The sequence below is a fragment of the Pseudopodoces humilis genome, chromosome 5, assembly GCF_049639895.1.
Source record: "Pseudopodoces humilis isolate 2021_Gansu_Grassland_sample_001 chromosome 5, ASM4963989v1, whole genome shotgun sequence".
NCBI lineage: Eukaryota > Metazoa > Chordata > Aves > Passeriformes > Paridae > Pseudopodoces > Pseudopodoces humilis.
In genome coordinates this window covers 63,180,298-63,201,117 of record NC_142204.1, presented here as the reverse complement: position 1 = coordinate 63,201,117, position 20,820 = coordinate 63,180,298, and the positions used below count along the sequence as shown (strand labels likewise).

The 20,820-nt window shown below is 36.1% G+C and overlaps 1 protein-coding gene across 2 annotated transcripts in view; it reads left to right on the top strand.

The window, feature by feature from the left end:
* The window catches only part of HGF (hepatocyte growth factor), a 57,414-nt gene extending 40,611 nt beyond the window's left edge, over window positions 1-16,803 (top strand). For both annotated transcript variants that reach the window (XM_014255233.2, XM_014255232.2), the window contains exons 11-18: window positions 1,741-1,880; window positions 3,901-3,939; window positions 4,410-4,506; window positions 7,202-7,276; window positions 7,869-8,015; window positions 8,690-8,796; window positions 10,658-10,803; window positions 12,886-16,803. In XM_014255233.2, the coding sequence (XP_014110708.2) occupies window positions 1,741-1,880; window positions 3,901-3,939; window positions 4,410-4,506; window positions 7,202-7,276; window positions 7,869-8,015; window positions 8,690-8,796; window positions 10,658-10,803; window positions 12,886-13,056 (922 nt within the window). In that variant the 3' untranslated portion in view covers window positions 13,057-16,803. The remainder of the gene's footprint in view (window positions 1-1,740; window positions 1,881-3,900; window positions 3,940-4,409; window positions 4,507-7,201; window positions 7,277-7,868; window positions 8,016-8,689; window positions 8,797-10,657; window positions 10,804-12,885) is intronic.
* Window positions 16,804-20,820: the final 4,017 nt, after the last annotated feature.

Sequence of the window (20,820 nt, the reverse complement as noted above, 5' to 3'; positions counted from 1 at the left end):
TCAGTGAGTCCTGAATAAATACTGCCTCCAGATGGCAACTCTTTTTCATCTGCATTGATTTTAAAGTAGCCCCTTATGCCCTGGAGCTTTTAATATCTTGGTTTTCCTAATCTTTATTTTTATCTTCTTCTTTTTTTCCTTCATGTTTAAATATATTGCACAACATAACTTTGTTTTGGGCTAACCACTAATTGCGGGCTTTGGGATGTTTCTTAGTGTTTAGTTTACTGGTCTATTTTACCCCATTCTAGTCCTTGCAACTTTGGTACAAGGAGAGGATATCAGAAATGAGAGGAAATGGCTGTCTCATCAGCCTTGTCTCATAGCTCATGCTGCTTCAAGGACGAGGTTGAACTTGAAACCACCTAATGTTCCTTGCAGCCTGAAATTGACTCTTTAGTCTACAATCTAGTGACACTGGTGTCAAATGCCAATAAACAGACCAGCAATTTCCATTGTTCATCATTACTTTGGCTTCATATTCAAGTAGTAGAAATGACAAGTTAATTTATTTGTTGAAGTAAAATGAATTATCAGGAGAGATTCATAAAATGTTTTGCTATGTATCACACACTAGTGGCTGTGATGAAAATAATCTCTCCATTTTCCTTTAGTTTCTGAAGCTGATGCAAATGTGTCACTATTAGCTTTGGTACTTGTTTTAGATTCACAATGCTGAATATATAAGCCATTTTCCTTTGGAAGGGCTGTGTGAGTCAGGAAGTCAGCCTTTGGGGAGGCTATGTTGCAAAATACTTCAGTGGCCCTGTCTGCTACCATCACCTGGATTGCGTGTTTCTTCCCACAGATGGTGAGAGGACACGTTCCAGTGTGCTGCCCATGTAAGGGAAGCAGAGGTTTAAATTCATGCTTTATGAGAAGCATGATAAGTCTTAGTTTGCTGTGAGTGAGGCAATATAAACCTACTGGATACTTGATGCAATTGCATTGATCTAATAGAGCACAGATCAGCCTTTTGTTTCTTATTCCCACACATTTTCCACCTGGGAACTTCTTTGGGGAGTTTTCTGTCTCACTCCAACAGTTTCTCTGGTTATGGGTGTTCTAATGGCAGAATGTATGGTTGGTTATGAACTGAAGGAGTGGTACAGCTGTAACTAAGCAAGCTTGTATCCTTGTATCTGACAAGCCAAAAATAAACATCTTCCTCCACTTCAGATTTTGGCCTCAAAATTTCACCTCTAAAGTGCTTTGCGTAAACTTGCGACTTAGTGATCTATCACTGAAGTTTGTCTGAGCCATTCATCTTTCTCCTTGCCTGCTGCTCATCCTTTCTAACTTTCTTAGTTTGCCTTTCTTTTGCCTTTGATTCAGCATTGTATATTCAATGCTCCCCTGTGCTGTTAACCTGCAGGAGAAGGTACCTGTGCTCCCCAGAGAGGCCTGCAGATTTGCTGAGGGCATCACAGGCACTCTTCTAATCAGTATAATGATCCCTCCTGAGGGTATCTAGAGATTTTAGCTTGAGTGGGAGATCTGGAAGTCTCCCAGCTGCCCAGCGAACACAGTGCTTAAAATACTAACCAGAGGAAAGTTGGACCCAGATCCAGAAAATACTTGGGTCTCATCTTCCCTTTGATTTTAACCAGCCCTAAACCCTGACCTGTAGGCTTCTCAATCAGCTAATAATACAATGTGGAGCAAAGCAACATTTAACCTTTGAAAATTTGGGCTATAGTATAAAGCTTTTCAACACTTTGAATTTTTTTTTCCCTTTAGGCATATACAAATATTCAGAGAACCAGATGTTAGTAAACTGAAGAAAAACTATTGCCGCAATCCAGATGATGATTTTCACGGTCCCTGGTGTTACACAGATGATCCTCTTGTTCCCTGGGATTACTGCCCTATTTCTCGATGTGAGTACTCGGTACGCCGCTGGCGTTGTCAGCTGTGCAGTCCCAGTGAAGGCACGGTGTCACATGCCTATGCACACCTTCCTGCTGGCACTTGTGGCAGCAGAAAATGTGTGATCCTATCAGGAATCAATTGTGCGTGACTGAGAAGGAGCAGACAGAAGCTGCTTGTGCAACATATGAACAAGGGGTTCTTTTCCTTGACCAGCTTGGAGATTTCAAGACTTATTTATGCAGCAGGAGCACAAAGGGGCTATTACAGATGGTCAAACATTTTCCAACAGATCTAGCTATTGAATGAGGGCTGGATGGAGACAAAGAATTGTCTAGCGGTCAGAATGCTGGCTGTGGCCTCAAGAAACCCAGGAAGAGTTATCTTCTGGTCTAAAAGCTTCAGAGACTCTTTGTGTGATGTCTTTGTAATGTTAGGATAACTCACTATATATATGCTGAAGTGTATATGTGCTGTAAAGATTAGATTTTGCTTTTGGATGTTTATGAGATGATTTAACTCCTGGCAAGAATTAGAAAAATCATGCCTCTGAAGCTGAGTGTTTAAATCTAAATAGCTTAAATAAACAGAATTAAGAATCCTAGGGAATTCAGCAGTAAACTGATGACAAGTAGAAAAAGACAGTTTTATGCTGAAAAATGTGCAATTCACATTTATGTTCAAAATCTTTCTCTTCAATTCTTATTTCTAAGTTACATTTCTGTATGTCCTGGGAGAACACTTAAATGGTAAATCAGACTTTTGAATGCGTGTCTGTGATCTCTAGAGGTTAAGGATAATGTTACACTCATTCCTAGCGGCAATCTGCTGCATTTCCTCACAGCCCAAGCTCCAGCATCTCTAAAAAGTGGTATTTGAAGTCTCAGGTGATATTTTGGCATCTATGTGAAGAGCAAACAAAGCTGTGAAAAAGGTTATTTGTGTAAATATAAATTAAGAATAACAGCTGAAGAAATATACTTTTTATTCAAGTATTCTGAGTTCATTATTTGGATCTGTGAATTCCTAAGGATGTATTCTCAGCAAACATTTGTAGGGTATCCAGAATTGGTGTGTAGTACATTTCTGCAATAAACACCAGAGAGAGTATGCCAGTTTTACAATTGTAACTCATATGGACCAGCATTACAATATTATATAAATATATATGCACATACATACAGTCATACATAGAAACACATGCAGGTATGCACACAAATGCATACACATATACACACATATTTGTGCTGTTGTGTATAAATGCACATAGGAATTTAATTGTGGGTATAATTGTATGTATATATATATATGAATATACCCATATATTTGTGTGTGTGTATACACACACATATTTTCTTAATGATGGAAATCTAGTTGGATGAGACTGTTTGAATTTTCCTTGTGCAAGTTTTCAGCAGTTTGCCCTGTACCTCTAGGTCATAATGCTGGGTCATTCTGTATGTGTCACTGAAGGTAAACATTTAGAAACAAGTTTAAGCAAACCTGTAACTATTTTTTTAATTGGACTAGATGGAAGAGCTGAACCAAATTTATGGGAACATGTGTTGATAGGAAAAAGTTTTTGCTGACAGGAACATAAAATGTCTCTCAAAGTTTTTTAAGGAGTTGAGAATTACTTTCAGTCTTCTTTGGAATTAATCACAAGACTTCTAAAGTTCCCTAAAGCTTATACAAAAGTGATAACTTTATTTTTCAGCATTTGCTTGTTTGAATGAAACATGTAAATTGAACATGATAGGGAGCCTGATGTCTTGAGGATTCAGACAAGAAGAAAAATGCTTGACATTCCTGTTACAAAATGTTTATTTCTTATTTCATTCTATTGGAATAAAATTTTGTCCTTTTGTTAAGCCTTACTGAATACTGATTTTACAGTGTATTGAAAAAATCATTGAAGTTTAAAAATTTGGGAGCCATTAAAGTTAATGATATGATATTTGCTGTTGAGTTTTATTCAATTTTTAAATATATTTTAATTTTGTATTATGGCTATTTTATGTGTCTGTCTAGGTGAAGGTGATACAACTCCTACTACAACCAGCTTCGATGGTAAGTAAGTTTGTGTATGAACAGTGCATGACTATCTTCTCAATCTAGACATTTCTTTCCAATTGGGAAACAAAAATAGATTATTTAAGGTTATAAAAAACCTCACCATATAGACTGAGCAGAATTAATTTTACAAGACAAAAATGGGGAATAGCTTTATTATACTCTTTGTCTATTTTCACTGTCATGTTTTGCCAGTGGTGTGAATTGATAATGAGTGTCAATGTTTGGTTTTTAAGTATGTAAATCTCAAAAAACTATTTAAATTTATGTATTTTATATTCCCTATGGATATTTAAATAGACCTACTCAGCTGTACTGAAGTAGTTTTGATGGCCTAGAAATACATTCCATTAGCATAGGAAAGCTAATATATAAGAAATACTGACCTTCTTGTGGTTCTTATATGCAACTGTGATGGTTTCCTACCACTGTTTTTAGTAAAATATGACCTCTGGACCTGCTTTCAGATACTGCCATTCCTTGTGCCTCAACAAAACATTTGAGAGTTGTAAATGGAATCCCAACACAAACTAACGAAGGATGGGTGGTTAGTTTGACATACAGGTAACTATCACTTTAATTAGAAGGACAATACAATTACTAGAATATTCATTTTAGAACTGTAGAAAATAGTGACTATAATAAGAATATTTCTACATTGAAGTTGAGTTCTGTAAAAGCAGAGAATAACATTCCTCTAACGTCAGGTGATGCCATAGTATTCACCCTGCCAGTGAAATACTTAATATGTTCATTATCACTAACTTATACACATGAACCTGCACAGCAATCATAGTGTTCTGCTCTTTCTATTAGCTACTGCAGGCCTTTTCATAACATTGGCTTCACATTCAGCATTAAACTGTTTGTTTTAGAGACCATTAGAATAATTGAATTTCAGATCCATATTTTCACTTTGATGGCAGAGCCTTTAATTGTGAATGTAGGATTCAGGATTTATACCTGCGTCAAATTAAGCTTTTCCCTATGTCATTGCATAGGGGATTAAAATTTATTTTAATTGCAGTTAATATTTATTTGGCAATAAAAAAAAAAGTAGGAGCTATAAGGAAATGCTTTTCATTCTGTGCAACAAGACCCCAACATGCACAACTTGTGTGTAACACACTTACTACATTATGACAGATCTTTACTGCAGCATAAAGGCCAGAACAAAGAATGGCTGTTTCCTATGTTCTTTACTCTGGTTCATAACTCATCAGCTGGAAGTGAGAGTCATTAGTTTATAACAGGAATCTCATGCATTGTCCCTGGATATTCTAACATAAAAAAAAAACAAAAAAACAAAAAAACAAAATAAAGTTTGTCTTTTGTGTGCTGGACTAGACTAATTTCAATTCTATTAGCTTATGATTCATCATCTGTTTTAAAACTATGTTGTAAAAGAGGTATTAAATGAAAAATGGGAGTAAAGATAAAAAAATATTTTCTCTACATCTCTTTGCTAGAGAAGTTCAGGGCGGGGGGTTCTACCCATCCCTGGTAACCTTTGCATTTTCTGAGATCCATCAGATCTCGATCTTTTTGGGAATGCATTGGATGGTTTAGGGAAATTTTCTAGAGGAAGATCACTAAATTCCTAGATAAGTAACCAAATAGGTGGGCTAAATCACTCCCTGGAAAAGTTTATCTTTGTACTGTTTTAAAAGCAGCCGTGATACTTGATGAACTTTTAGGCAGGTAAGGTGAGTCACATCTTTGTGCCTATAATTTAAATAGCTATTTTTAGGATAGTTGAACCTGGATTTTCTGATGTGCAATAAAATTCTATGAAACATGAGTACCTAAATGATTGCAGATCCTCCTATGAATAGGCGATTCTTGGAATACTCCAGCAGCAAAATATATCTTGAAGTATTACATGTAGGCATAAAAATGTAGTTTTATTTTGCATTGTTACCAAGGAAGCAAATAGAACATTGTCAGAAACAAAAATCTTAATAACTTCTGACCTTTCTTCAAGAAAGCCTAACTGTACACTCCAAAATGGAACTGCTTTGTCTGAATGGTGAAGGTCCAGTGAAACTTAGAAACTACTTGTATTTGGTAACCAAAGCCCACCTCTAAATCTTAAATTGATCAATTTGACCAATTCAGATTCTGTAACCAAGTGTATTTAAGTGTATTTAAATGGATTTCATCTGTTTCATGGAACCAGCTCTAATTTTTCCCCACACTTAAATGAGGAATTTACCTTTCTATGTGTACTATTGAGTCTTCAAATGCAGATAATGAAATTCTGTATAAGATAATAAGTTATGCAAACATAACATGGAAGAACATAGTTATATTCCTGTGCTATTTTTATAATAAAACAAGCTAGAACCTGCATGTAGAAGACTCCAGTCTTTTGGACCAGATATTTTGCTCCTCAAACAAAATATGATTAAAAAATAATAAAAGTCAAAGCTCTGTGTTATCTTGCTGTCTGTGAACTCCACAGATAATCTGTTATCCATCCAGTAGTTCTTTGCAAAGCTTTGAACATTTGTGTGATTTGAATTTATAAATTTTGAGATTTTAAGTTTTTCCCAAATTGCTGACAATTCTGACTCACTTTCCAGAGAGCTACAGAAAATAAATGTGATTTTGGAGGCACAGAGAAGGAAACTAATTAATTTACATTCCACAGTATTTTTTTTTTTTAAGAACTGTCATGCCTAATTGCTTTAATTTTACTTGATATATTATGCTTCAGGTTTTCTATAATCACATGTAGGATGTCATACACTGCAGATTGTTTCCAACTGAAGTATGTGGGGACACAAATCTCCTAGGGCTTGTAATCAAATAGGAACTCTCCACCTTGAGGTCAATGCTTTGAATAATACTTACATGAATAATGACCAAATGTTGTTTACATCTGGTGGCAGTTTGGGGACTTGCTTGAAAGTTTCAGTCCAGTTCCTGTTACAAAGAATTGACCCTTTTATTTAAAAAAAAAATTAATTAGGTGTCTTATTACAAATTCAGCTTTGAAACCACTAAATGAACAGGGTAACTGAACTTGTCTTTCTGATTTTTGCACATTGGAGTAAAGCTCTGCAATGTTATGTTACTGTAAGTGTTGAAACTGTAGAGCAAAGGGACAGAGACAAGTTTCCATATGTTGTCAGTCTGCCACTTTTCACCAGCAAACGTGTGGGGAGCAAAACACTAAACTTTTTGACTATGTAGAAACTAATACTACTGGTTCTGGGTTTCATTTTAACCTTTTTTCTTTTCTTTTCCCCACCAGGAATAAGCATATCTGTGGTGGTACTTTAATAAAAGAAGAGTGGGTTCTTACAGCAAGGCAGTGTTTCCCTTCTCGGTACAGTAGTCTGTAACTTTGCAGTATTAAAACACATCTATTTTCAGGAATTTATCAGCACAACTCTTTTTCAACTTGAATGCAGCAGTTTTTCCTCCTGTTTGGCTTTAACACTGCTTTTCTGATATAAAAGGCCTGTGGGACCTTGATATTTTCTGTTATTATTGCTATAAATCTAAATAGCTCTGGCTATTTTACATAGAAGTATAAATAGATTTTCCAAGTGTTGCGGTTAGACAATTGCCTCTTTATGAGAATAATCTCATGCTTCTGCTTAACTGGACAAAATAAAATAGAAAACTTGGGTAAATCTAAAAAAGTTCAAAGGTTCATACTGTCCAATGATTTAAAAGTTTGGATACTATTATGAAAAAAAAATAGATTCTAGTAACAGTTAAAGATAAAATTATGTAATGGCTTCAGGCCAAAATCTTACATCCAAGCATGTTGATTTTGGAATAGCAGTTGGCAGCATGAAGCCATTTCTGCTAAGGAGCGTCAGTTAAGATTTTCCAGCATAATCATATTAAGCAGAGTTTTTTAGTTATTTTATTACAGTCAAAAAAGTCATAACCAACTTTGCCTCATTTAGGTACAAGGATTTGAAAGACTACAAAGCCTGGCTTGGAGTCCATAACATCAAGGGAAAGGGAGAGGAGAAGCGTAGACAGGTCCGGAATATCTCCCAGTTGGTATATGGCCCCGCAGGGTCAGATTTGGTCTTGCTGAAACTTAGCAGGTTAGTAGATGTGATTGTGAATTTTGAGAATTTCATCTGCTGGGTGAGAGTCTTCCTAAATGGAATTTGGAATTTCATTGCTCTATCATCTCCGGTACTACAGATGCTGTCTCCATGGGGTAAACTTCCAACTGAAAGGAGTTTTGACTTGGTATACACAGAAATACAGGTCCATCGACATTACTCAGAAAACAGATGATACTCCTGTGAAATCATACTGACATTATTCTTCCTGTTAACCATGTTTAGGTTTGTTGGGAAATTTAAAGAAAACCCACAAAGTACCCACATGGACTAGTATATGGTTTTAATTTATAGAGTAAGCACCAGATTGTAGCTGAAATCCTTGTGTATATACAAGCTCTCAAAATTTCTCCATATTAACAAACCTATATATCCAAATGAAATGCCATCACTGCTTACTTTTAAGAATAAAACCCAAGTTAAATATGCTGTGGTGACAGCATTTCAAGAATTTTTTGACAGTTGGCAGCTGTAGTACAAAAAATAGGTAGAAGAATCCATCATATTCTTCAAAGACAGAAAATGAAAGGAAAAGAATTGGCACAGATTTTAATTGCTGTGGTCTATAATAAACTTAATGTAATTTTAAAAATACATTTTAGAAAGTTAAGTAAAATCCACTATATCTATTACTTTTTTCCTCTTTTCAGACCTGCTATATTGACAAATTTTGTAGAAATAATCCGACTGCCCATTTCTGGATGTACCATTCCAGAGAAGACCAGCTGCAGTGTTTATGGATGGGGATACACTGGATGTAAGAAACTATTTTTAAAAACTAAATGAATACGTTGAGAACTTACTTCCTCTTGTCATTATAGGTGAGGCTGCGGGTATTGCCTGATGCCATGGTTGTCCAACACTTCTTGTTCAAAAATAGTTCTTGTTTGCTTTTCTAATTTTGTCAATCTCTGAGCCTTTTATCCAAGTTAATTTAATATTAAATATTTTCCACTAGTCTCTCTTTTTTGTTGTTGTTGTCTTTCAAGGAACAGGCATAATGATTCAAACATTTCAAGGAGTGAATTAGAGAAAAATACCAATCTACATGTTAAAAAAAATAGCAAAATTTATTTACAGAATGTTAGCAGGGTTTTTTGACAAATCTTTGTTCATCTACTTGAGTCTCTTTCTGCAATCCAAAGCAGGTCCCTGTGGAAAAACTAATACAGAAACATGTAATCAAAGACTTTATTAACATACACAATAACAGTGAACTAGGGATGCACAGGCAACCCTAAGTCTGGCATTTCCTAACTTTTGAGTACTTGACTTTGCAACCTTTCTAATGTTTATTAAACACAGTTTTGTGTGAAGAAAATACAAATATGTGGGAGAACAGACATTTATTTAGTCTAGTAAATGCTATATCTGGCTAATTATGTGTTGATAAAAAGTTAATAGCTGCCAGTTGACAATAATTACTCCAATATTTACTGTGCTCAAATGTTGTTTTGCCACAGACCCTGAGTAAGCAGAACTAATATGCTCACACTGTCCTGGAAGCAGAGCAGAAGCTAGGCTGGAATTCTGAGACTGTCTTCCTCGTAGCCACTACTCTGCCATTTCTTTGTGGGTGGCAATTAATCTGTACCAGCCCTCTCCCAAATGACTGCCTTTGATGTTCCCAGCATGTCCATATTAGCCATCCTCTGGGGCATCAGCTGTCTGGGGGACAGGGACATCAGGCTGGAGCACAGTACAGCATCACAGGAAAGCTTAGCTTAAGAGAACTGATAAGGAATTTGCAATGTTCTGGAGTTATGTAATACAGTAAATACATAACATCTGTCATCCAAGGACTTTGTACTATATTTTTTGCACTACTTATTATAATCCTCACAGAATCCTGGCCAGGGAAGGAAGAAGTGTTACATCCATTTTTATTTTTTTTTTTCAAGAAAATAGGATAATAAGTCAGTGAAGGGCAAGCTTGGCATTTTCTTTTGATGGCTGTGCTGAGAATGGGCAGGTCCAGACCCTTTATTTATCTTTGCAGCTTGTAGAGGCTTGTCTTTCGACATGTAGAACAAGAGTAAGCTCCACAGGGCTCCTGCTTCCTGACCTTCACACTGGTGAATGGAGATTGCACAAGGCTGTGGCTCTGCCCTTGCAGGCACAAAGTCATTCAGGGTAGCTGAGCCAGCACAGAATGAGAAAAACTCCACTCTGCTAGTGTTTTTCAAGTCACACGTCCTTCCCTAGGCCATGACAGGCACTGTTACACATTAACTCATGTTTAATCCTCCCTCCACTGATGGGAGTGATAACAATTTCAGGCTCTTTTTCTGATTTCTTTGGTGACTGCGCAAGCTGGTGGCGTGTTGTAGAGGAAGCCCAGTTACCCAGTTCTTTATCCTAGTACCAAAAACTTATCCAGATATTTTCAGAGAAATGAACAGACATGAAAACCAAACATCTGGAAAATCCCATTAGCAAAAAATATAAGAAATCAAAAGTACTAAATCATGATAGCAGAAGGGATAGACAAAAATATGAGTTTCGGAGAGAAAGTACAATAACTGAAATTACATTAATAAGTTTATCTAGACTGTATCTTGAAACACTTTTTCCCCTAAAATACAATATTTTTTTTTTTATTTTATTTTCAATTGTAGTAGTTAACTATGATGGCCTTCTCCAAGTAGCAAACCTGTTTATTTTGGGAAATGAGAAATGCAACCAATATCTCAAAGGGAAGATTACTGTGAATGAGTCTGAAATCTGTGCTGTGGCTGAAACCATAGGTGCTGGGCCTTGTGAGGTAAATATTGCATTTCCTAATATATTTTGGACCCTGGCTATTTCTTTCCCCAAAAAATTAATTACTGGAGGTTCTATATAATTATTCTCATTGCACTAATATTTTGCACTGGAAAATGATTAGTGTTACAAGTGTTTTATTTTATGTCAGAGTGCAGAAATTGATTTCACTGTGATATCACACCATTGAAAGATTTACAGGAATCATATACTAAATATATAGTAAACCACTTCACTAGACTGAGACAAACTCGTGTTCTGTATACTAAGGACAAAAGTGGACTCTGTGGTAGCAATACCTGTGTGTTTTGATTGAGTAGAAATCAAAGGCTGGAGCAAGTTTACTTTCTTATTTAGATGAGGTATTGCATGCAAAATGCATAAGAGTCAGCACTCAACAGAGCTGATAAAATTATAAAGGAAAGATCCAAAAATGTACTGAGGTTTTTACAAGCCAGAAGGCTGGAGCATTTTTGGTCTCCTGAGTCTGAGCACCATATTGGACAGAAGAATTATTTCAGTGGTCATGTAGTTTGGTACAGTTGTTTTGTTTAGCACTGGTTTTGATGACGGAGAAAAGACATTTGAGGAGAAGAGCTGTAAATAATTTATTACAGGAAGATACAATTTTTATTTTTTTTAATTATATTTTTAGAAAATCTGACTGTGGATATCTAGAAGGAGGGAAGACAGGAATATTATTAAGAATTTATTATATGAAATATAACTGTTGATTTCCTAATACCAATGTTAACCATGTAGTAAAATTTTCTCTACCCAAGGCTAGTACCAAACTAGGAGGAACAGAAGTCATCTTCATAAAGTTGGGGCCTCTTCCTTTTGTTATTAATATTCCATGGGATCATTTCTTATTGCAAAGTATTTTCTTCAAAATAAAATATTTAATTGTAAATGAGGTCTTAGACTTGTCAAGGCTTATAAATGAAACATCTGCATGGAAGTCTGCTGGGGATCCTGCGCTTTGTTTTCCCCTGCAAGAAGAAATGGAATGAATTAATATTAGCAATCAGTCTTAATCACTGAGCAGTTTCCTGCTCCCTAATTCTCCTTTGAAGCTACTTTCCTCAGCAGAGAACAGGCAGAGGAACAAAATCAGATTGGCAGGTGAAACTCCACTCCTGAAAGTGTTGTATGAGCCACTCTGATGGCGTTGACATAGTTCATTGTTCATGTGGGAACTAGTCTGCCGTCAGTCAGAAAAAATCCCAAACCAAATAAAGGTCAAGCATTGTTGTTTCTCTGGTGATCCAGGGAGAATGAAATGCTAATTGTCAGCTTTCATTTTTTGAAACAATGACTCACTATCTGATATGAGCATTTGCTGTCTAGTTTTGCAGCAAATTTCCTCAGTCCAGTCTACCTTTAGCCTGGGTAGAAAATGCAGCATCTGTGTTCAAGTCCCAGATCTATGTGATTGTATCTAACTCTGATCTCCGTGTGTCATACTCCAAATTGTCATAGAATGTCTTATAGGTGTCTCATTCATTCAGAATAACAAAAAATATAAGTTTAACAAATTATGTCTCAAAATAATGCTTAAAAATATTACCCTTTATTATGGTTGTTATCCCCTCCCCTGCCTTTTAGTACATACAGATTCTCATCCTAGGGCCTTGCAAGAGATTGACTGAAAGGAAGATACTAACCTGACTTTGTCAGCAGTGTTTGAAGCAAAGCCTGTCATCATAACAAAGATGTTTATCTGTCAACTCACATTCTGCTCATCTGGTTTATATTCACAGAAAAAAATATTAGGCTTGCAGGTAGCTGAAAGAAGTGAATTTAATCTGGTAGTCTGAAGTCACTAGAATGACATGTAAAGACAGATTATAGAGCTTAATTTGCACAGAAAGGAACAAAAAAGTCAGAGACTAACTCTGTTTCTCATAAGTTCTGGTTATGAAAAAAAAGAGACTGGAAGTTGGTTTATGTCCTATGGCAGGAACACTATTGCCTGGTGCATCCTGCCAGGCCCAAAAGAAAACATTCAGTAGTAGAGAGGTGAGAACTGTGTCTTGAAGCATTTTGAGAAGTGACACTCATGCTGTTTATTTTTTCCTAGCGAGATTATGGTGGTCCTTTGGTCTGTGAACAAAACAGGCTGAAGATAGTAATTGGTGTCATTGTTCCTGGCCGAGGATGTGCCATTCGAAATCGTCCTGGCATCTTTGTTCGTGTCTCTTATTACTCCCGGTGGATACACAAGATTATGATGACCTACAGAAAACCCTGAAAAAGTCAACAACTCCCACTGAAAGATTTTGGACAGCATGTAATTAATGTATAATGTAAAGATCAACAATTTTTTAAGTACTTGATAGTCAAGTTTGTTGAGCTTCTTTTAATATTTATGGGTGTTTTTGGTGTTTTTGTCTATCAGTGTTGTTTTATAATGTTGGAGTGACTTACAGTATATGCAAGTATGGTGACATATCTCCTGAAGAAACTTGAATGGATAAACAATTTTGCTAAGACATTACTGGACGATAAATGGTTGTGTAGAAATAGAACAAATGATCTCCTTAAAGCTGCTCTTCAGATTATCTTAGAAGGAGAAACAAATTATAGTTCTACTTAACACTTAACACAGCTTGTTCTTTCTATGACCCATATATTTCTCTTCATATATAACAAAAGCCCTACTGAGAGATATATGCATCCGTCAAGGACAGCATTTACAATCATATTTCTCTTTCCCCCTTTTGACAGGTCCAAGATTTCAGTATTTTATTAAAAAATAATATCTTTGGTAAGTAATCTTTTCATTATTGATGGGCTTTGACAAGCCTGCTGTAAGCAGAATTCTCATAGAAGTCACTACCACGTTGTTTTACATAGTGCTTACAGACTCCAGTTCTGCACTTGGTTCCTTCACTGCGTATATCTAACAGATATCTCAAACCCCATTTTGGTTAGCAAACTATTGATCATTTCTTCAAAGTCTGACCCAGAAATAACTGTGGATTTGCAATGCAAAAGACAGCATATCATGCAATTTGAAAAAGTAATCCTGATTAGCTGTTGGAATACTTTAGGCATTAAAAGAAATTTAAATCAAATATGCCCAATTTTTTCTAAACAGAGAAGTATTAAAAAGTCATTTAGTTCTGGTTATTTCATGAAATTCTGCATTTATATCAAGAAAAAGAACAGTTGAATCTAGCACCTGGCTGAGAGATTTAAGACTGGAAAAAGTAAATTATACATTAATAGTTTTTCAGAGACTTGAGAAATTTAATAAAACCTTAACTAGATTTGGACAAAACTCTGTCCTTTGTATAATTCCTTTCAGGATAATAAAACAATTGCAGAGATTGATATGATCTTGTATTTAATATGGACAACATCACTGATAGTTTAGTTGCTTGTTTCCTGCCTATATATAGGACAATCTTTTTCCTTTATGCTGATAGGGAAAGGGAACAAAAAAAAAATCACAGAAAAGTTCTTGTTCTTCTGTAGGTATTTAGTTTTATATCTGGAAATATTGTACAAATATATTGTTATAGGTGGCACTGATTACCCTGTAATTTCTGGAAAATTGATACAACATATATCCAATTGTTATTTTTACTACTGTACATGTAATTACATAAGTAACAGCACTGTTGCTTCACTTGTGACTGTATAAATTGTAAATGTTTGCAGTAGTGTTTGGTCTGTGTATCATATCTAACTGCACAGTCATGAGGCTGACACCATGATGTAGACATATAAAAGGACACTTGATGCAGAAGATGCAGAGTTGAATTCTGCCCTGTCAGAAAGCAACCACTTCAGGGGAGGTGTCTTGGGAGATAGGCCTCGTCTTGACTTACCAAATTTTCTTCAGCAGTGCACTTTGACTTCAATGGGACTCAAGCATGCTTACATCTGGTGAGCTGGGATGAGTTTCAGCACTTGCTTAAACGGTTTGGCTTGCTGAGATTTGTGTCACACATGCAGCAGATTCTACTGGCACATAGGAAGAAGTCTTTCAGCTTCTGAAATTCCTCCTGATGTAAATAGTCTCTTTGGACAAGATGTGACTTCTCTGTACAGCAGATTCAAGGTTGTGGATGCTACACAGACAGTCTGTCTCAATCTATTCCGGCCACCTCTGAAGGCTTTATGCTCTCTTTGGCCTCCCTTACTTACCAGGCTTAAAGAGGGCAGGAATTAGCCTGTTGTATTTACACTTAATAATTGTCATGTAGGTGAAGAGTGTATTCATACTAAGTATATACTGACCATATCTTATTGAAAGGATTACATTTTTTAAAAAGACTTTTAAGAAACTCCAAGTGAGTTTTGTTCTCAGCCACAAGTAGAACGTGGATAAAATATACAATTCCATGTTCATTCTTTGTATTCTAAAAATTGTTATGTGCTCACTGTATTATATTTGCAGGCATTTTGTTTTGTCTATCTAAAAAAATAGAATCCTAAAATATTTTAGTTATAAGCTTCTGCTGTGCAGAAGACTGTGATTTATATATATATATATCACACACACACACACACACACACATATATGATAAAAATATTGGGTTTTGTTATACAATGTGTAAGGATTTTTACCTGTTTGTTCTGGGCAGTGCCTCAGTAAAATAAATTGTGCAGAGTTGATGCTCCAGAACTTAACAAGTTCGTATGCACTTGCTTACCAGGTACTTTTGCTCTCCCTATCTCAGAATGGAGGGCACCTGAGATCCTGAGGAGCAAGGGAAGAGAAGAATAATGATATGTGGTAATGAGTCTGTACTTCATTTATTCCTGTGAATATTTCTTGTTGGTACCAATGGTACCGTACCAGGCAACTGTTATAACTACAGGACTCTCTTAAGAAAGGACACTCTATAGATACTTTTTAACTGTTCTAATATTTTTATCTCTGTTATAACAAGGGAACCTGATCTAGAGCCCATCTAAATTGCTGAAAAGCCTCTAAATAACTGGGATTTGAACTTTACTTCATAAATGTGATTTTAATCAGATTAGAATAAGGGCTACAGAACCTAAATTTTTATCTAAGAATACTCTTAAACTCCACTGAATTTAATTCTCATTCTCCTTGCTGTAACTAATCCTTTATGTCCTAAAGGTGAAATATCTGGATATAAAATTCTGGAACTAAATCCTAAGAGCTGATCTTGTGCAACTGAAGTTAGTCTAACTTAATCATTATTTTCTTTGGGCATTGCAACTGTCTAACACTTCTTCCTCTTATTAAAGAAAACATTTTTCCATTAAAAAAGTTTTCCCCCTATCTCTTTTTCTCTCATAAATCTCATGACCCTCAGAGAAAAACGTAGCTCTGATTGGGAATGTACTGGTCCAGATTTTGCTGCTATTGCTGAAATCTCCTTCTCTAGTTTAAGATTAAAATTCTCTGAGGTATTCTGCAATCCCTTCCTGCAGGTAATGCCAATGTACTTGACAGAGCTACTCACTTGAGTTAGAGCTTTTCAGACGAGGGTCCAAATATATTTCTGGGGGTCAAAATCTACTCAGGCAAAATGTCCCTTGAATTCAGTGCATGATTGTCAAAAGAGCAGGGCCTAAGAATTGTTCAGTGCTTTTCCACATGGATCCTTGTACACAGATTCTCAGCTCCAATGCAGCCTCAGCAGGAGCTGAAGCTTTGTCATCATCCTTGTGCAAAGCTGGTTGTAAACCTTCTGACCCCCATGGAGACTGTATGAAGCCTATTGGATTGGTTATTTAGCCTTGTGTCCTTATCAATTATTTTCTTCCTCCCTCATGTGCACTGGTATATTACTGTTTTTGAATGTTGGGGCTGCTGGCAGGAACTGACATGGCTTTTCACCTTAAAAGTTTCCAGTGTTCCTTTTTAAACATATCTTTGGGCATTTATGTATGATGTTTTCTTGCATGGGATCTAACTTCAGGGAGCTGCCTGTGGAGTTTAGTGTATGATAAAAGTATTTTTTCTTATTTAAGTGGGAAAAATAATGCTCCCATTAAGTACAACTTGCTGAATGCCTAATGAAAAGGGAACACTGTGGTTATAACTTGTAATACAAATTTTCTGTAATTAATATCTTCATTAGTTAATAAAGTTGGTATTTTTGTAACCTTGTTTACTCTTATTATTCTTAATAAAGTATTTTATAAAAAACAACACCTTAATTAGCATTACATTTCTTATTGAAAGAACAAGGTCAGAACCCCACTGCAAGTCTCTCAGTTTCAATTCCGGTGAGGGAATTAATGTGCAAAGTAAGGAGGACTGGTGCTTTAAAGATCCTCTTGTGTCCAATTGCAGAATTGAAAACAAAATGAAAGAAAGAGTTGAATACATGGTGATCTTGTTGAGTCTTCTCAAGACCTTTCTGGAATGATTCCTGCACTGAGAATGGTCTAAGCATATTACAGTGACAGTGTATTTGCAGTGGAAAGGATTTTCTCAAGCTAAACATAAATATTTTCCAGGAGTTTTTAGTTCCTTACAATTTCAGTACGAGAGGCTTGGAATTTTACTTATTTGTATAAATGCACTTTACACTTCTGGAAAGGCCTCCCCTGTCAGTATCACTTAATACTACTGATGTACAAAGATGATACAAAGGAGAGCAATAACTTGAAACAAACCTTGGTGCTGCTCCTGCCATTAATACCACAACCAGCCAGCAGCTACTAGAAAAGGAAATAAGCAACACCCTTACTAAGCCCACCAGATCAGTGCCAAGTATTGTCAAACTCCTGCAATATCAGAGCATTCTGGCGAGTTCAAATAAGGGACAGTAAGTTCATTCTTCTTTGTCATTATCCAGCTGAAATGTCAAAGTTGTAAGGATTTCTGGTTACACTGTGATTTTTATGATTTAAATATATATTTGCTCCAGCTATATCCACAGTGAATAATTTTTCAAATATACCCATATGCAGAGTGTCTGAAGTCTTGTTCTGAGGTTTTCCATGGCAAACATCACTTTTTTTTTAATTTTTTTTTTTATTATTTTTTTTTATTTTTTGTTTCCCAAAAATGGGGTTTTCTAATCAATCTGTGAAATCAATGGATTTTATCAGGAATTCCTGAAATCAGTGGGAAGCTTACAATAACTTCAACCATGCAGGAGTGCTTCCAAAGTTCTAAAAATCTATAAACAGTCCATATGTCAAAACAATACTTTGCTATAGTTTTACATTCAGTTTTCAGTATGTTCAGGTGACCTGTGTGTCTTCTGGGAGTCATGAGAATTAACTGCTTGTACAGAAATTTGCACCGCAAAGATTTCTAAAGGGATGTAGCCTTCATATTACATTCTGTTGTGGCCTTATCTTTTGTAGCTGCAGGAACACTAATCTGCAGATGATAAATGATGGAAACCCACACTGATGCTCACTGCTTGTGTTCTGCTCTGTGTTATTTAAAAAGCCTCATGTAAACAGAGCAGGCCATTTAGTAGGGTTCACTTGTGTATCTACTCTGCCTACAAAAGCACCGATTTCTGGACAGCTATGCTCCAATAAAACCCACGTGCAATAAACAGGAAAGAAAACAGCTGGGAGGGAAAAGGCAGACCATAAAAAGATTAATAACAAAATAAGCCCTAAAATAAAAAGATTTTTTTCTTATATTGTCTCAGTTTTTAAAGCATAGGATATATGATATGAAAAGCTGCAATACAATAGCTTAATAACTAAATCTACTTTGTTGAGAACACTTGGGAAGATGCAATGACTTCTCCACATGGTCACAGAAGATAAAGGACAAGTTGTGCTTCTGTGTCTGAGGTCCTGATCCTACTTGCATTGAAATCACTGTCACAACACTATTTTACAACACTATTTAGCCCAATCTAGGGCTAATGGATATGTCTCAAAGCTTCCTTCTGGACCCCTCCGACCTTGTCATGACATTGTTTCAGATCCTGACTTAAGGAAGTGCTCAGGGTGTGTTTTAGACTCTTAATGAGTGTCAGAGGGAGAAAGTATACATTCTGTTTCAAATCTGGGCATCAAAGTTCAACTGCAGATTATCAAATAGTTTCAGAGTCTGATTCAAGACGAGAACCGGTTAATTAATTTACTATTCAAATATGCTTTTGTTGAATAATAACAATAACAACAGTAATTTTATTACTACAAATTGTTAAGAAAAATGAGAACAGCAACAACAGTCTTAAAACCCATGATGAATACAGTTGCTATTAATGTAGCTTTTATACACAAAAAAATAAATTCTTTAGGGAAAAACGCCTCACCAGAGGAAAAAAAAAAGTCCAAGAGATGTCATTTGCTTGAGATATCTCAAGTTTTGTCTGTTGAAGCTAGTATTGACCTCTATATAAAATTATATAGAGGACAATTAAATTCATAACAATTTATAAAAAAAATTAGGCAAGAAACACAACATTAGAGATATACACTGGATTAGATGAGGCTAGTGTAAAACACAAAAAACGGTTTAGTCCTCCTCCACAGAGAGAAGTTTTGCCTTCAACAGTATATGACTTTATAGTATTTAATTCAGTTCATATTATACTGACTAAAAAAATTCCAGATGGTTTTCTTTTCTTGAGGATTAATGTCAGCATTATACACACAATGAGCAAATATGCATTTACATCAACATTGCTATTACAGACCATGTCAACAACAGTCTCATGTCTTGGGTGTAAATATGCCATCTGCTGTTCAGCCTTGTGTTTAACAAGGCACTCACTTCACAGAGGAGTTACACAACTGCAATCACTGGACTTCTTATTAATTTTTTTTATTTATTTTTTTAATTTTTAAAATTAAATCAGAGAAAATTTCCTGATTACAGCCTGTAAGTTGTGGAAGATTTTCATTAAGCATTCACTTGAAAGCCTCTGCTTTCCATTTCTCTGCATCCTCACAAGGCAGATGAGTCCCAATTATTGCCTGATCCTTCCGTTCTTTGAAGCCTATGTTTCTGTTGGCCAAGTCCCCACATGGCCTCAGCTTTTCTTTTGTAAATAATCAGAAAAAGTCCTCAAAATACCTTTAGGAGGTGAAAATTCATTGCAGCTCACCCTTCAGCTATCTGCCCTGATGTTCCCAGCTTGCCATCAAGTACATTAACTCATGGAAATATTCTAGTGGGCTAGATGGCTTCTACACATCCCACATCAGCAAAGCCTGGGGAGGTGCTCCACAGCCATCTGTACCAAAGCAGCCATACATTGCCAGAGGTCTGGGGTGGCTGAACACTGGAACCAACTGGACACAAATTACACATGGATGCAGAAACAAGTGCACATCACACCCATCCAAATGCACATAAATGTCTTTACAGTGGTATCTAGCTGACTAATTAACAAGTTAATTAACAATTCTCAGTTTACACACATACTTCAGGAAAAGGGATATAACCTGGGGGTTTCCTTCTTGTGGTGCTAACTCAAGTGCCTTAGTAAAGGAACAGGACAGCGTGAGAAGAGAGGTTGTCCTACCAGACAACTTATCTCACTTTCAAACTTACCAGGAATAACAAGGGGAAGCTTAATAGTGCCAGCCAGACATATGAACTTCTGATATCCTGATTTGGCACATTTGTGATAACAAACATTTGCAGTATAAGCTTGAGCTGGAATAAAATCTTATGTACCTCTTATCCTTTGGCCATGCTCTGGATTAGCTGGATCAAAACCAATCCACTTAGTTCTGTAGAGATTGCATGTTTGCACATGTTTTTGTGGGTGTGTGTGCGTGAGCATGTGTGCAGAAACACATGTATCTATTCTTCCTGGCAAAATGTACAAGCTCTAGGATTTCTTTTTATTGTTTTGGAAGCAAAGTAGACCTGGCTAATTTTCAGCCATCTGTGTTCTAGTTTTTACGCTTTGGTGTAACTATAACCTGCATGTGAAAGCCCCAACATTTAGAAGTTAAGCTCAGCCTTGGCCCTTAAGATGCTCAAACCTTTCACAGAATCAGTGCTACCCAACTTGTATCCACACTGCTAACTGAAAGAGTGCATAAGCCTTTGGAGATCCTTCTAGATGGTTTCTTTTTTGCTTTACTC